This window comes from Plecotus auritus (assembly GCF_963455305.1).
Source record: "Plecotus auritus genome assembly, chromosome: 1".
In the NCBI taxonomy this organism is placed as follows: domain Eukaryota; kingdom Metazoa; phylum Chordata; class Mammalia; order Chiroptera; family Vespertilionidae; genus Plecotus; species Plecotus auritus.
The window spans coordinates 102530010-102546177 of NC_137770.1; the positions used below are offsets into that span (position 1 = coordinate 102530010).

At 38.5% G+C, this 16168-nt stretch overlaps 2 protein-coding genes across 10 annotated transcripts in view; one reads left to right on the top strand and one right to left on the bottom strand.

Moving 5' to 3' along the window:
- The window catches only part of LOC308253051 (cyclin-Y-like protein 1), a 143267-nt gene extending 127448 nt beyond the window's left edge, over window positions 1–15819 (top strand). Inside the window, exons 5-6 of the mRNA XM_080678082.1 lie at window positions 4657–4734; window positions 15656–15819. Of these exons, the coding sequence (XP_080534208.1) occupies window positions 4657–4734; window positions 15656–15692 (115 nt within the window). The 3' untranslated portion in view covers window positions 15693–15819. The remainder of the gene's footprint in view (window positions 1–4656; window positions 4735–15655) is intronic.
- Window positions 1–16168, bottom strand: part of LOC308252626 (ankyrin repeat domain-containing protein 26-like) — a 141693-nt gene that overhangs the window by 8451 nt on the left and 117074 nt on the right. For all 9 annotated transcript variants that reach the window (XM_080677401.1, XM_080677400.1, XM_080677398.1 and 6 more), the window contains 3 exons: window positions 14371–14661; window positions 13039–13253; window positions 11156–11384 (listed from right to left, as the gene is read on the bottom strand). In XM_080677401.1, coding sequence (XP_080533527.1) covers window positions 11156–11384; window positions 13039–13253; window positions 14371–14661 — 735 coding nt within the window. The remainder of the gene's footprint in view (window positions 1–11155; window positions 11385–13038; window positions 13254–14370; window positions 14662–16168) is intronic.

Here is a 16168-nt window from a genome sequence, read left to right on the forward strand (position 1 = left end):
ATTCTTTGCTCCTGCACGCTGTGGTCCCACCTGATGCTCGCACCTGCTGCTGGCGCCTGGTGCAGGCCCCCGATTGCTTAGTGCCGTCAGCGGGTGCGAGCTGCGGCTGCTGGCCCTGATTATCCCTGATTCTCCACCTCCCCCTGCTCTTGAGGGATGATTGGGGCAGCAGCCACTGCTTGCACCTGCTGACGGCGCTGGCCCCAATCACTTTGCGCTGTCAGTGGGTGCAAGCGGGGCCAGTGCCATTAATGCACGGGAGCAGCAGTGGCGGTTGGGGCTGCCAGCAGACAGGGAACCAGGGGCCGTGGCTGGAGGGGCCAGGTGGGGGCACGGAGGATGGGCCAAGACCCGCCCCTGTGCCCACCACAGCCTCACAGCCCACAGTTCCTTTCAAGGTGCACAAATTCGTGCAGTGGTCCCCTAGTATACAAATAAGTGGGAGCATATACTGTGTTCATAGACAGGAAGAATGAACATCATTAAAGTGTCCATACTACCCCAAGGAATCTACAGACTTAATGCAACTCCTATCAAGATGCCAGTAATGTATTTAAAATTAGAACAAATATTCCAAAAATTTATACAGAACTACAAAAGACCCCAAAAAAGCAACAACAATCTTGAGAAAGAAGAACAAAGTTGGAGGTATCATGCTACCTGATATCAAACTATACTACAAGCTATAGTAGTTAAAACAGCATGGTAGTGCCATAAAAACAAACATATACAATAGATCAATAAGACAGAACAGAGAGCCCAGAAATAAGCCCATCCTATATAATAAAGAGGTAATATGTAAATTGACCCTCACGCCCTAGCACAAGATGGCCGCCCCCGTGTGGTCACAAGATGGCTGCCACAAGATGGCCGGCAGGGGAGGGCAGTTGGGGGTGATCAGGCCAGCAGGAAAGGGCAGTTAAGGGCAACCAAGCTGGCAGGGGAGGGCAGCTGTGGGTGATCAGGCAAGCAGGGGAGGGCAGTTAGGGGCGACCAGGCCAGCAGGGGAGGGCAGTTGGGGGCGACCAGGCCAGCAGGGGAGGGCAGTTGGGGGTGATCAGGCCAGCAGGGGAGGGCAGTTGGGGGAAATTGGGCCAGCAGGGAAGCAGTTAGGCATCGATCAGGCTGGCTGGGGAGTGGTTAGGGGCAATCAGGCAGGCAGGCAGGCAGGCAAGCGGTTAGGAGCCAGCAGTCCCGGATTGGGAGAGGGATGTTCCACAGGGATCGGGCCTAAACCGACAGTCGGACATCCTTCAAGGGGGTCCCAGATTGGAGAGGGTGCAGGCTGGGCTGAGGGACACCACCCCCCAGTGCACAAATTTCGTGCACCAGAACTCTAGTGCCTGTATAGTCAATATTTGACAAAGGAGGGAAAAACATACAATGGGGTAAAGATAGTCTATTCAATAAATGATGTTGGAATGTTGAACAAATATATGCAAAAAAAGAAATGAAACCACTTTCCTACAAATACACAAGAATAAACTCATAATGTTATAAAAACTTAAATGTTAAACTCAAAACCATAATAATCCTAGAAAAAAACATAGGCAGTAAAATCTTGGACTTTTCTCAAAGTAATATTTTTTTCTGATATATCTCCTTGGGCAAGGGAATCGAAAGAAAAAATAAACAAATGGAACTACATCAAACTAAAATGTTTTGTATAGCAAAGGAAAACATCCACAAAATGAAAAGACAATCCAATGAATAAGAGAACATATTAGCCAATGACACATCTGATAAGGGGTTAATATCCAAAATTTATAAAGAATTTATAAAACTCAACCTCCTTCCCAAATCCAATTAATATATGGGCAGAGTCCCTAAATAGACATGTCTCCAAAGAGGACATACAGATGGCTAAGAGACATATGAAAAGATCCTCAAAGTCACTAATCAGAGAAATGCAAATTAAAACCACAATGAGGTATCACCTCACATCTGCCCATCAATAAATCAACAAACAAGTGTTGGTGAGGATGTGGAGGAAAGGGAACCTTAGTACACTGTTGGTGGGATTGCAGACTAGTGTAGCCACTGTGGAAAGCAGTATAGAGTTACCTCAAAGAATAAAAATGAAACTGCCTTATCACACAGCGATTCCACTTCTGGGAATATATTCGAAGAAACCTGAAATACTAATTTGAAAAAATATATGCATCCCTATGTTCATTGCGGCATTATTTATAACTAGAGGCCCGATGCATGCAATTTGTGCAAGGGGCTAGGCCCTTGCAGCCGCAGTGGCTGCCTTGGCCCTTGCAGCCCTGGCTTCGTACAGAAGGTCATTCTGCTGTTTGGCCATCTGGTCTAATTAGCATATTATGCTTTTATTATTATAGATTATTATAGACAGCCAAGATTTAGAAGCAGCCCAAGTGTCCATCAGCAGATGTGTGTATAAAGAAGCCGTGGTACATTTACACAATGGAATACTACTTGGCCATAAAAAAGGAAGAAAATCTTACCATTTAATACAGCATGGATGGATCTGGGGAGAGAATTATGCTAGGCAAAATAAGCCAGTAAGGGAATAACAAGTACCATATGACTTCACTCACATGTGGAAAGGGGCGGGTATTGGGAGGATTGAGCAACATAGAAAAAAAAGGAAAAACTCATGGACAACAGTGATGTAACTGCTGAGGTAGGGGGCTTGGGGAAAGGTGGAGGAGGGTATAGGGGGGATAAATGGTATGAATGGAGGTTTGACTTGGTGTGGTGAACACAATGATACAGTGTACAAATGGTGTAAAATTGTGCACCTGAAACCTGTGTGATTTTGTTAAACAGTGCCACCCCAATAAATTCAATAATATGAAAAAAAAAGAAACCAATACATAATTCTTTTATTATAACTTTGTTTCCTTTCTAGGGCTAAATTTTGAAACATTCAACTAATTATAATTATAGTCTATTTAATTATGAAATGTGTAGGACTATTTCAAGTTATACTGTGAGTGTCCCAATCTAGATTATTGTTATTTAAATCTTTCTTATAAAAAGTATCCTTTCACTAAATGCCTAAAACAGGATTTAAAATACTATCCTGAACATTAAACCCTGTGGTGATTATGGTAACGTGATACCCAATACCATTACAAATTTTAGGTGTGAGGACAAATTTATTGGCTAAGATGTTCCCCAATATTTTCACAGGCAGTTTTCCATTAATACTCTTTTGACAATAGCATGATAGACAAGTCTTACTAAATGGATAATGTAACCACAACATTAATAGACAGGCCTTATAAAATAAATAACTCAATATTATATACAGAGAGAGGCCTTTATTGAATCAATTTTATGTTACCAGTAATAATATAAATCACACTTTTATACAATTTGAATTAAGAAACTACCAATATAGCATTATTATCTTTTTCTCCAAAAGCTCTTTTCCTAAATATTTACTTCTGTGATGTTTATGATTATTTCTAGGTGAGGTGTGTTCAGATAGTGGAAGTAGCTTGAAGTCCATCCTTAATAAGGAGAACACATCTGCGATTTTATATTTTTCCATTTATTAAAAATATAGAAAGGTGAGAAAATTATGCACCTAAAAACAATGCATCAGCCACTTTAACTTCAAAGGATTTATAATTAGAAGGATTTTTCTCAAAACTAGTAGTTCTCAAACTGTGTCCCATAGGAATCTGTTTCCACGGGGAACTGCTGTAGGACTGCAGAGCTTCAGGGTCTCCATCCCACTTTACTGAGACAGCTCTCTTTGTCTCTGTTTTATATAATACAGTTCCATTCAGAATTAAAAAAAACATTCTAGTCTGTGAAATGAAAATTTTTTAAGGTATGAAAATCACTGATTTAGTCCAAGTCCCTATTTTACAGGAGGTAAGAAAGACTTGGAAGTTATAGATTGCCTGAGGTCACAAAACCAATTAGCTGCAGGCCAAAAATGGGCTTTAAGTCTTTATTACTGAGCCTAGAGTTCTATGCTAGCTATTTCCTCATATTCAGGAAAAATAGATAGATTTTTAACTATAACTCAGAGAAAAGGTAAAACTTTGTGATGTAGCTGAATAATGTTTACACATGAGACAGTTATGTTTTAAAGTCATGAATAAAAATAAACAGAAATTAATAACATAACTCCTATTAATATCAGTAGTACACTCAATTTGAAAAGCGAAAATTTTTAAAACAACCACAGGCCAAGAAAATTGAAGGAGAAAATCTTTAGTTACACCTAGCAAGTTCAAATTGATGAAATTCTTCCTTAAAAGAGCTATTCATTTCCTCCAAATATAACCTGGTTTACCAAAATCAATCAACAAATGAATTTTCCATGTTGTGGGTTATCAATAGCCAAATTTAAAATACAAAACAGATTTTTCTTTACCATCTACCATATTTCTGTCCAACCTCTCTCATCATTTGTTGGTATGTACAAAAAACATGAACTTAATTTTACCCCATCAGAAATTATAGGAGTACCTCCATTTCTCTGTCCCCAGTCTCCACAGGAGGACTTAGACTCTCTCTTAGACCTTCCTCAGGAGAGGAGAGAAGATTTACCTGATGCATGAATTTGAGAGGAGGAACTAAGAATGCTTGCCTGGTTCCAACCCTCTTCTTTGAAAAGTTGTGTGTGCCCACAGTAACATGAATTCGGATCTGCTTGCATCTCTATAGGAAGCAGCCTGCCCAGGGACAAGTGTCAAGCATTTGTTTCCTCCATTTACAACTGTGTGAAGAAGTGCCTAATTTGCGGTAAGTATTCAGAAGACCAACGCGGTAGCACAAGTTCATCTCCATCTACCTGACTCCTATGTTCTAATCACAGAAGGGCAAGAGGGCTGTCATTTGCCACCTACCCACTACAGTTCCAAGAAAGATGACTACACAACACTTAAGAAAAGTTTTCCTCTTCCTTGACTTTATACTTAATGTACATTGCTCAAAACAACCTCCACTTTAAAGAGGGGTAAAGTTACATTTCATAAAGAGAAATATAGTGAAGCCAATACCAACAACAGGCACAACAAATACACATAGATGTTCATTCATTCAACACTAATTCATTGAAAGGCTACTATCAAATTATATTTGACTAGAGGCCTGGTGCATGAATTAGTGCACGGGTGGGGTCCCTCGGCCTGGCCGGCGATCAGGGCCCATTGGGCTTGTCTCACCCAGTCCCAATCAGGGTCTATCGGGGCCAGCAGGCAGGGGAAGGAGGAAACGCAGGAGGTTGGCTGGCCATGGGATGTTGGCTGTGGGAGTGCACTGACCACCAGGGGGAAGCTCCTGCATCGAGTGTCTGGCCCCTGGTGGTCAGTGCGCGTCACAGCGACTGGTCGACTGTCATTCGGTCGCTTAGGCTTTTATATATACCGTACAGATTACAGGTTGAAAAATAATGTTGCATTCTTTTTTGAGACCAATTTGACAAACTGCACACACACATGCATTTCCAAAGTTAATATATTTTCAGTAACTATTGATACTCTTAAGTTGAAATTTGTTATCATTCTTATTTTATGAATGATTTTAAATTAAAAAAAAAATAAATCCTATATAATAAAAGCTTAATATGCTAAGTGTCCGGTTGTCCATTCAACCAATCAATGTTAATGATATGCTAAGGCCGCTCAACCACTCGCTATGATGTGCACTGACCACCAGGGGGCAGACGCTCCGACTGGTAGGTGAGCTTGCTGCTGGGGTCCGGCTGAACAGGACTGAGTGAGACAGGCCGGACATACCCTGGATCCCTCCTGTGGTCCCTCCCAGGCCCCAATAGTGCACTGGTGGGGTCCCTTGGCCTGATCTGCACCGTCTTGCAATCCGGGACCCCTCGGGGGATGTCAGAGAGCCGGTTTTAGCTCGATCCCACAGGCCAAGCCAAGGGACCCCACAGGTGCACGAATTCATGCACTGGGCCTCTAGTGTAATATAAACTGTAATAAAATCAAGGAAGTTTACCTATTTGAAACTGAATTTTAGTATACAACTGTAAAAAGGTTAATGTGCAAAAGAAATATACTTGTTAGTCTGTGAATATTATAAATGTACTTTGCTGCAGAGTAAAGAACTGAGGAAAAATTTGTTGATCAAGGGGCTTAAAAGTTAAGTACAGAGAAAATGAATGAAAAAGAATAGTAAGAAGTTGAGCAATTATCTGTATCCTCCAAAAGATAAAATGACTATGGGACAATTGTTTAAGTGGGCAAAATGACGTGGGGATATGAACCATTACATAGAGCATATAACTGATACAATAAACAAGTTTATTAAACTTGTCTCTGCCTTGTGAGAAACTAGCATAACCACTGTTATAGTTTGATTAAGGTTAAAATTTAGAGAGGCACTGCCTATTTTTAGTCGAGAAGAACTGGAACTCAACATTCTGCTGAGACATAATGTTCTGCCTGCCATGTACAAAGTTAAAGTCTTAGGCATATTATCTGTTTTAGCTTTCATGTATTTGTATAGAAAAGTCGCTAAACTGAAATGACATTTGAGAAATGTAAAATAAATTACATATATAAATAATTTGAAATTTTCTTAAAGTGTCAGCGAGGGACCAAAAGTCCAAAATCAGTCAATGTAAAATTGAGTCTTTTTATTTAACACAGATTTAAAAAACAGTGATTGAGTAACTATCATGGCTATGCAATGTTAGGCACACAGATATGAAAAAAATGCTTGAACATAAAACATTTTGAAACCAGAGAAATTTCATCTGTTATAAAATTGTCTAGAATAAATTTTTAAGTTTCAGTTCTTAGGGAAAAATTTTATATGTAAGAAAAGCTACTGATATATATCTGTTAAAGCTAATTTTTAAAACGTTTGTATTTTATAATATCATTAAATAATACAATTGGGTAAAACTGTAAAATTACTTTTGATGTGTAGAATAAATACCCCAGAATTAAACTAGAATGTGAAAACTAAAGGTAAAAATTAGCAAAATAGATATGTAGTAATCTGTACCACTAAATGGAATCCAGTGGGCAAGGCTAACAACCTTCATGTAATGGTGAGAGAGGCAACAAATCTAAATATTCTGAAAGCAATAATCTAAATATTGCTTCAACAACCAATACAACTGAAAGCACGGATTAGATAGAGCATTACTTTATTATAATTATTATCTTTAAAACTGGCCCTAACCGGTTTGGCTCAGTGGATAGAGCGTCAGCCTGCGGACTGAAGGGTCCCAGGTTTGATTCCAGTCAAGGGCATGTACCTTGGTTGCGGGCACATCCCCAGTAGGGGGCGTGTAGGAGGCAGCTGATCAATGTTTCTCTCTCATCGATGTTTCTAAGTCTCTATCCCTCTCCCTTCCTCTCTGCAAAAAATCAATAAAATATTTAAAAAAAACAACTGGAAAAACAATGCTGAATAAGATAGCATTTCATAGTAGGAATAGTCCAAAATATTAAAGCCTTACAAATAAGGGGATTGATAAACAATTCAATATTAATGCTATTTTTAACATTTTACCCTCCAGAATCACAACTTAAAAACCTTTATAAGTCTCTTGTTTTATAAAGCCCCACCCAAAACCCATCCCTTTCTATCATTTTAGATAGCATGTTCCCACCTGTCATAGAATTATTTTACATTTTCCTAGTGGCAATAATTAAATTCCCAGCAACTTTAGAAGTTACCTTCTCTCTGTAAAGCTAAGAATTCTGTAAACAACAACTGTTTAGAAAGTCTTTCCAGGCATTCTGTAGAGCTTTTGCAGCCTATCTTTATATCTTGATAGAGTGGTGCTTTTTACTCTCTCTTATTAAGTCTAGCTTGATTTGGCGAACCAATGCCCCACAAGGAAACTATGTATACTTTGGAACCAACATTCAATTTAAAATAAACTATTTTTTTTCAATTTATCTAGAAATACCAAAAAAATAAACACTTCATTCTTTCCCAAACATTAATTAAAAGGAAAAATTTCCACAAAAATATCTTGCATTGCTTTTGCATTTATACACTCTGTCATCTTCATCTTATAAAATAAGACATTATCTGAATTTTCCAGTGAGAACTAACAAGAATATCTTAGGTTTGCATCATGCTTAACAATTTACAGAGTATTTGACATCCATTTTCTTTATGTACCTAGTGGTCCAGTTTTACACCTTGGAAGCACTTAGACCTTATTTGGTCAAAAGGCTATCTAAAAGTCCTTAGCTTTGCTCTTCTATGATGTGTTTTGATGAAGCCAAATGAAAAAGAAGGTTAAAGCCTCATTTAGCACAGGCCTCTTATGCTATTTTCCCTGCATTAAGAAGACCATAAAAGCACAATGAAAATCACAAACCAACGTGCATTGATTGAAATGGAAATTTTAGTGAGTGACATCAGCGTCATGGGGAAGTGAGACACCCCTTTACATCTCCCCTGAAATATACAACTAGCCTGACATCCAGAACCCAACAAGGTTCCTCTGCTTGACACACTGAAAGGTCCACACACCAGCATCTCAGAAAGTGGGTGTACTGGAATGTGCAGGAGAGGCAGGATGGGGGTGGGAGAATAGGGACAGGCCTTTAGCTGCAGTTGTCCAAGGACAAGGCTGAACCTATAGCCCCAGCAAACACAGTAGCAGTGGAGGAGTGGGGGGTGCAGCTCACACACCACAGCCCAGCAGGGGTAACAGTCCAGCAGCATTCCATCCACCCTTCCCTCCAAAATCCAGATCCCTCCTCAGTTTCAGTGGTGCTCACACCACCAGACTGTTAGAGAGTGGGAATTTTTGAGCACTACTGAGGCCATGGACTATGCTCCAGATAGAGTTGTCAGTGCTGACACCAGGCCAGGCCTTGAGATATAGTCTCATGGCCCCTTCCCAGCACGTAGGCCTTCTTTCATAGAACACTGTCAGCTTTCTGAAGAACAGGATGACCCTGTGAATAACATGGTCGTCAATGGCATGATCCTGACGTTGCTTGATCAAAACTGTTTTGTCTTGGGTTACTTGCTCTGCAAAAACAGGATGTGGTTAATGTGCTTAAAAGTGGTCCTGCACAAAGGGTGGGGGCTTCTCTCTGGACTCCCTGCGTGGAGAAAGGCAGAGCAGTTGCCGGCTGGCCAGCTGGCCAGCCGGCCGGCTAATAAAGGCTCCCTAAATTTTAATTTGGTCTGGACTCCAGTGGTCGTTCACTCGTGCTCACTCCACAACACAGACTAGTAGCAGCAGCAGAGAGAAGTCTCCAGCCTTCTGGCCACAGCACAGTGGCCACAGGGAATGAGGCAGCAGCTCTGTGGATTCACAAACTGGCTAGCCTCAACTGGCCACATCTCTCTCCCATGGCGGTGGTGGCCTGAGATCCAGGCAATCTGGACCCAGCACCAGTACCACCACCCTGGTCACCCAGGCCGACAGTCCCACAACCAAGGCTAAGCCTCTTATACTTTGACTCACCAAAAAGGTAACACTAACAAAGAAAGAAAAACGACAACTCTCCAGAAGGAAACTCAAAATGATGGATGTTTGTGATACAAATGAGCGAGAAAGCAAAATAGCAGTCATGAAGAAACTCAACAAGATACAAACAAATTCAAAAGGTAGTTCAGTGACCTCAGAAATAAAATTAATGAACAGAAGTACTTTACCAAAGAGATGAAAACTACAAAAAAGAATCAAACTGTTACAGCATTCCAAGGCAGGAGGAATATGGAAACTGAGAAAGGAAAGTTAAAACAAGGCCAAACACTGTGGGCAATGTGCAGCCAGCTTGTAAATAACAAGCCATTATCTTCCCCAGCCAAGGACACTTGAGAGCAAATTTTTTAAAACCTCCCTAAGGAGAGAATGCAGAAAGGGAAGGGGGAAGGGGAAAGGGGAAGGAAAATAGGGCAGTTCTATTCCCTAAGCAGAAAAGCCAGCAGTCTCAAGGCTTGGCAAGATAAAGTTCTCCTCATGAGTTCTGGGAAGGCCACAACAAAGTAAAAAGGGACCATGAGAATGAATCTGTTGCAAAATATTCAGCAAAGGAATTTTGAAACCTATAGACAGGAGGGTATATAACACCTCGGACCCCCACCCAACTCACTCTTCTGATTAGCTGAGAGCCCATCTGCACTTCATAAGCCAGATGTATAGGCTTGTTTGCTTTGCTTCTTTAATTTGCTTTGCGTGTTTTAATTACTTTAATAAATTGGCTTTACACAATGCAATCAAGGTCTCTCGTATTAATTCACTTATTTGAGAAGACAGGGATTGAGGCTGTGGACAGCCCTCTCCCACTGACTCGGGGCTGTCCAGTTAACACCTCTCTGGTGTCTGTGAGAGGTGCCTCCAACAAAACAAACTCTGGAGCTAAAGAAGTCAACAAATGAGATGAAGAATGGATATATTAGTAACAATGACACACAATGAAAACTAGTTGCTATTTCAAGACTCCCTATCACTGCCATCTTAGTCATCAGTCATTCAAGGGCTAGGAAGGTATTCAGACATAAGTGAACTTCATTTTAAAAATTCACAGATAAAAAATAAATTTAAAAAATTTAAAATTCAAATATTTTCTCAATTTAACTATATAGAAAATGTACAACTGCTCAGCAACACATTTGATAAAAATTGAAATAAAAATGCTATAAATAAAAGAGCAATTAAGAATGTTTTCTCCATAAGATGACAAAAATTTTCACTTAAAAACAGAAATTAATCCTTTCAGTGTTATAAGTTTATTTAATTCATAAAAGGATTTATCTCAGTTTCATTTAAATAACTACATCCATATATGGATAAGTGCTTGGATGTCAATCATTCACTTATGCTTGGGGTGAAAAAACCAGGGTGCAGCAAAACTTTAAAATTGTTATGAACCATCACCAAAATAAAACCCATTAGAAAGTAAGCTAAAGCATCATTAGGCAATAATATTTAATTTCTAAAATAAAACTTTAATGCAGCTTTTCAAGAAATTTAAAATGTATCACTTTAGTCACATTTATTCAATACAGTTAACTATAGGTATTTCTTGAAAATGAGAGCCCTAGGGACTTAAAAAAGATTGTAAAATTTTTGTCTCCTTTCTATGTAAGCAAAATAATGAAGACTTTTACTTAGTGTGCATTAGTCAATTAAACAACTCAGAATTTCATCAAATTAAATGCAAGAATTATATAAAAAACTGAAACCCAAAGGAAAAAAGATAATATAACAAACCTTGATCAAGTAAGTCTCTACGCTGCTATTTGAAATCTGTGGCCTTGAGGTAGGAATCACCATGTTTTCTCTTGGAGTAGAATGTCCACAGAGTAGAAAACTATTATTAAAGTTTCCAACACCTGGTGTCTCCAGGACTGGCCTTGTATTAGGAACACTGACTAAAAATCTGTTCTGCTGTTTCTGCAGGAGAAGTTCGGTGCTGACCTCTGCTAGCCTCTCATTAGTCCTGTGAACATTGAAAACAAATGTTTAGTACTTACCTTTTCCCTAAGTGACTTACATTTTTTTAAGTTGCCACAATAGTAAATGGAATTTCCCATTAAACAGGATTTTAACACTGGAAATGTGTCAGAGCAGACCTACTATATTTAAGTGTAGGTTCTAAATTGTTCTAAAGTACCTGTGTGGAATGGGGGTTCCTAACTAACAAGTAATCTAAAGTACAGAGGAGAGAGAAATTACTATTAGTGATGTAAATGGCTTATCAAATAATACTTGCTGCCTGTTGGAAGGGCTATACTCAGAAGATTCTCAAAGATGCCCTTGGACATATTTAGTGAACCAGTTTAGAGATTTAAAAAAACAACACCTAAGACATTGTCAAGCATTTGCTTTGCTTTCATCACCCTTGTACAATACACTCATTATCTTGGAGATTTTAACCATTTTGCCAAGGCATAATTTAGAGCAACAACCTCTAAGGCAGAACAAGATAGCCAAGCTCAGTGGTTCCCAACCTGGGGCACATGCCCCACAGGGGGGCAATTCAAGAATGAGTTATTAACAGTGAATTTTTTGCATTTCTTATGGTTCTAGGGGCTTCATATACAGTATATAAATATACATTGACATATGTATGCATTTCAGTTCTCTACTTGTATGTTTAGAAACTTTATTTGCTATTTTTCATATCACTTCATATTATTATTTTTTAACAATTTCTTAGTGATTTCTTCCTCAATACTTCAACTGTCCTTTCATTCTTTTATTTTTCTTTCATGGATGCCATGTTCTTTGGAAGCTTGTTTAGACCAAATTAATGGCCTTTTAGGCTTCCTCCACATGAATTGGAGTTCACTTTTTGAATAATAAGAATTATATGTCATGGGGTGGGCATCAGGATTTTAGAGATGGTTGGGTGGGGCATGGCCAAAAAAAGTTAGGAACCACTGGCCTAGCTGGTGATCAGAATGAATGAAAACAGCTCTGGAGGCAATCAGTTTATAACATTGTTATCAAGGCATTAGAGGTGGGATCTGCCCTTTGTCTTCCACATCCTCCTCAGACAGACCACCTTATTACTTTTAGCCACTTTGTCAATTATACTGCCTTTCACCCCTATGTTAATCTTTCCCTATTTAACACATATATCTCTATGTAAGGATAGTTTTCTCAAGGTGCCCTTTAGTGATAATAACAAAGATCACAATCAAGAAAGTAAATTTACCAAGTGCCAGAATGTGTCTGGTACTTAACCCTTTGGGTTTAAGTTATTAACTTCAAAAAAATAGTTAAACTCGTTAATATTTCTATTTAGGGGAATTCTGACAACTTTATAATAATATTGCTGTCTAAATTATAAAACCTTCAAAGCACTTAGCTTAAAGACTAGTAGATCAGGTTAGTTACATGAAAATATTAAGGGAAAAAAACATAAAGGCACATAAAACCAAAAATGATGGAGAGATGCAAACTGTTCTGAACAAAGATTTGAAGGATAAGTTCATTTAGTAACATTTTCCAAAATTATACTACTTAGTTTCCACATTCTACTAATCTCATGAACCTGGTTCGATAAAAATTATGCTTTAGAAACTAATTGAGGTAAATTTATATTCTCTGATCTGCCCTTTGTCTTCCACACCTGTGTTTTGACTTACTTGTTTAGTTTATTTGCCAATGATTTTCTACCTTCTAATTCTTCTAGGTAGAGTTGCTTATATTTTTCCAAATCTATTTCTTTAGAATCTTGAGAAGTTTTCATTTTGAAGAGTTCATATTCCAGATCTTTAATTCTGAGTTCCAATTGACTTCTTATTGAAGTATTATGATTCTCTCTTAACTGCTCTAGATTTTCTTGAGATGCTGCTTGTGTCTAGAGCAATAAGAAGAATATATATTTATGAAATAAGTATAATCTGAATAGTTATATTTGTTTCCTTTAATTTTGAGTCAATGATTAAGGGGGCATCTTTAAACATGAAAAAAAGCTGAAGTTTAAAAAATTTATTATCAATGTTAACAAAGATGACAGAAATTAAATATAATTAAACATAATTACTGTCATCTTTGCCACACAATGTGTACACTTGAATTTATACTCTTTTTTCTATGACTGTTTCACGTCTTTCCTCCACAAAATGACTATAAGTCACCTCTTAATAGAAAGTCTCTTACCTCTTCCCCAATATTAATTATCCATAGTTTTTAAAGAAGTTTTAGGGACATATTGAGATATTTAGACCTGAATAAAATTGTAAAAATAAAGTCTCTCTTTTAATAATACCCATACATTCAGATAATGCAAGACTAATAGAATCAATTTAAAATTTAAAAAATTGAACAATATAACTAGAGGCCCAGTGCATGAAATTCGTGCACTGGAGGGGGGGTCCTCTCAGCCCAGCCTACGCCCTCTCTCAATCCAGGACCCCTTGGCAGACATCCTTCCTGCAGTCCGGGACGCCCTTGCTCCTTACCACCTGCCTGCTCGCTGCTCTTTAGCGCTGCTGCGGAGGCGGGAGAGGCTCCTGCCACCACTGCAGCGCTAGCCAGCTGTGAGCCTGGCTTCTGGCTGAACGGCTCCCCCTGTGGGAGCACACTGACCACCAGGGGGCAGCTCCTGTGTTGAGCGCCTGCCCCCTGGTGATCAGTGCGCATCATAGTGACCGGTCATTCTGGTTGTTCTGCCGTAGCGGTCACTTAGGCTTTTATGATATAGATAATGGTATCATTTTTAAATTATATTTTTTTATTTCTTCTAATAGTCTTATTTTACATTCAGCGGTCTTAAAAATAAAATGATCCTTTAATAAAAATCATTCTGAAAGATTGATTTGGTGATAATGATGAAAATGGAAATATTGGAAGGAGAAACAAAAGCCACCTTCCTTCCAGAAATCTACAAAACAAATTGCTATTAAGGGAAGTAGGAAAATACAATGTAATTTACAGTGAAATAAATTAAAGCACATTAAGATCAATGAATTAACCTGTAAAAATAGATTGACTTCTTTTAATTTTTCTACTACATCTTGTCTTGCTCTTTCTTCAATCTTCCGTTTATACTGTTCTACTTCACCAAATTCTACCACATTCATTTCCATAAGTCTATTGAGGTTTAGTACTTCTTGTTTCCACTTCTTTTTTTCATTCTCTAGCTTTTCATATTTCTTTTGTATTGCTTTCATAGATAATAACTCCTGTTGAAGAAATTTATTTTTTTCATCCAGACGTATACACTTTGAAGATGCACTTTCCAGTTTTGCTGTAAGATCATCATTCTGCATGAATAAAATAATATAGTTTGGTTAAGAAGTGTAGACTAAGAATAGTCTAACTCAATACCAGTATCAAGTTTTGAAATAAATTCAGTTGCAATCAAATGTTATCTGTACTGTAATAGAGCCTTAGAATGTGGAATTTTGAATTATTCAAGACCAAAGGATCAAGACCAAAGTTAAAACCATCAGGAGTCACAAAAATGTAATTACTGTCATCTTTGCCACACAATGTGTACACTTGAATTTATACGCTTTTTTCTATGACTGTTTCACGTCTTTCCTCCACAAAATGACTATAAGTCACCTCTTAATAGAAAGTCTCTTACCTCTTCCCCAATATTAATTATCCATAGTTTTTAAAGAAGTTTTAGGGACATCATATTGAGATATTTAGACCTGAATAAATAAATGCCTCCCCAAATAAGACTTTCAAAATAAGACTTTAATTAATGAATCTCATAAATATAGATTCTAATATCATAGACTGAATTATAAATGTTTGATGTTAATTAATTTTAATTTCTTTATTAAGTTATTACATATGTTTGATGCTAATTTAAATTGCATTCCAAGAAGAAATGATTACCAGGGTTAAATATAAATCACATCTTCCACTATAAAAGTTTAGTGAGATGAGCGTACATTTTTAAGAAAAATGACAACAAAAAGGCTTAGTTTAGTAGTGCTATCTTGAAATTGTTATTTTCCACAAATTAAGAGAACATACTAAACAACAACAACAACAACAAAAACTTGCTGGAAATTCAGTCCTACTGACTTGGGGAAAACTACTTCCTTTAGATATGATGATTATTTGATCAGACAAGGTGAATATTGTGGAGTTTCTAAAACACATCTACAAATTCTTTTGCACTTCTCCATGAAATAGGTGCTGGCCTTAGTACTAACGGTTTCTAGTGAATAGAATAGGGTGGCACTGCTGTGTGACTGCTATGTCTGGTGATACAGCTTCTGTCTGACTCTCTTCCTCTAGGGAAGCTCACCCTGGGAACCCAGCCACCATGCTGTGAAGCACGAAGCAGCCCAGCCACATAGCCAGTCCTTGTATAGGTGTCCAGCTGAGACTGCCCCAGCGAACGTCCCAGCAAGAAGCGCGCTGCACCTGACAGACAGGTGAATGAACAAGCCTTAAGATGATTCCAGTTCCCAGCTTCAAGTCATCCCAACTGATGGCAAGTGGAAAGGAAATGAGCTGGCCTTACTGAACCTGGCCTCACTGCAGATTTGTGAACAAAATTAATGCTGTTTTGAGCTACTAGCTTTGGAGGTGTTTTATTTAGCAGCAATCAATAACTGGCACCGATACTGACATTAAAAATAGAGTGTTAACACTAAAAGAGAAAAAACCACACACACGTGGGGGTACCTTTGAACAGGAGGTAGGTGGAACCTGAGATCATGTAGAGAAGCATGAAAATGAAAACCAAAGGGCCTCCAAGAAACGGCGCGTGGAGGCCTGATGGCCCCTAAAGAGGCTGACTGACAG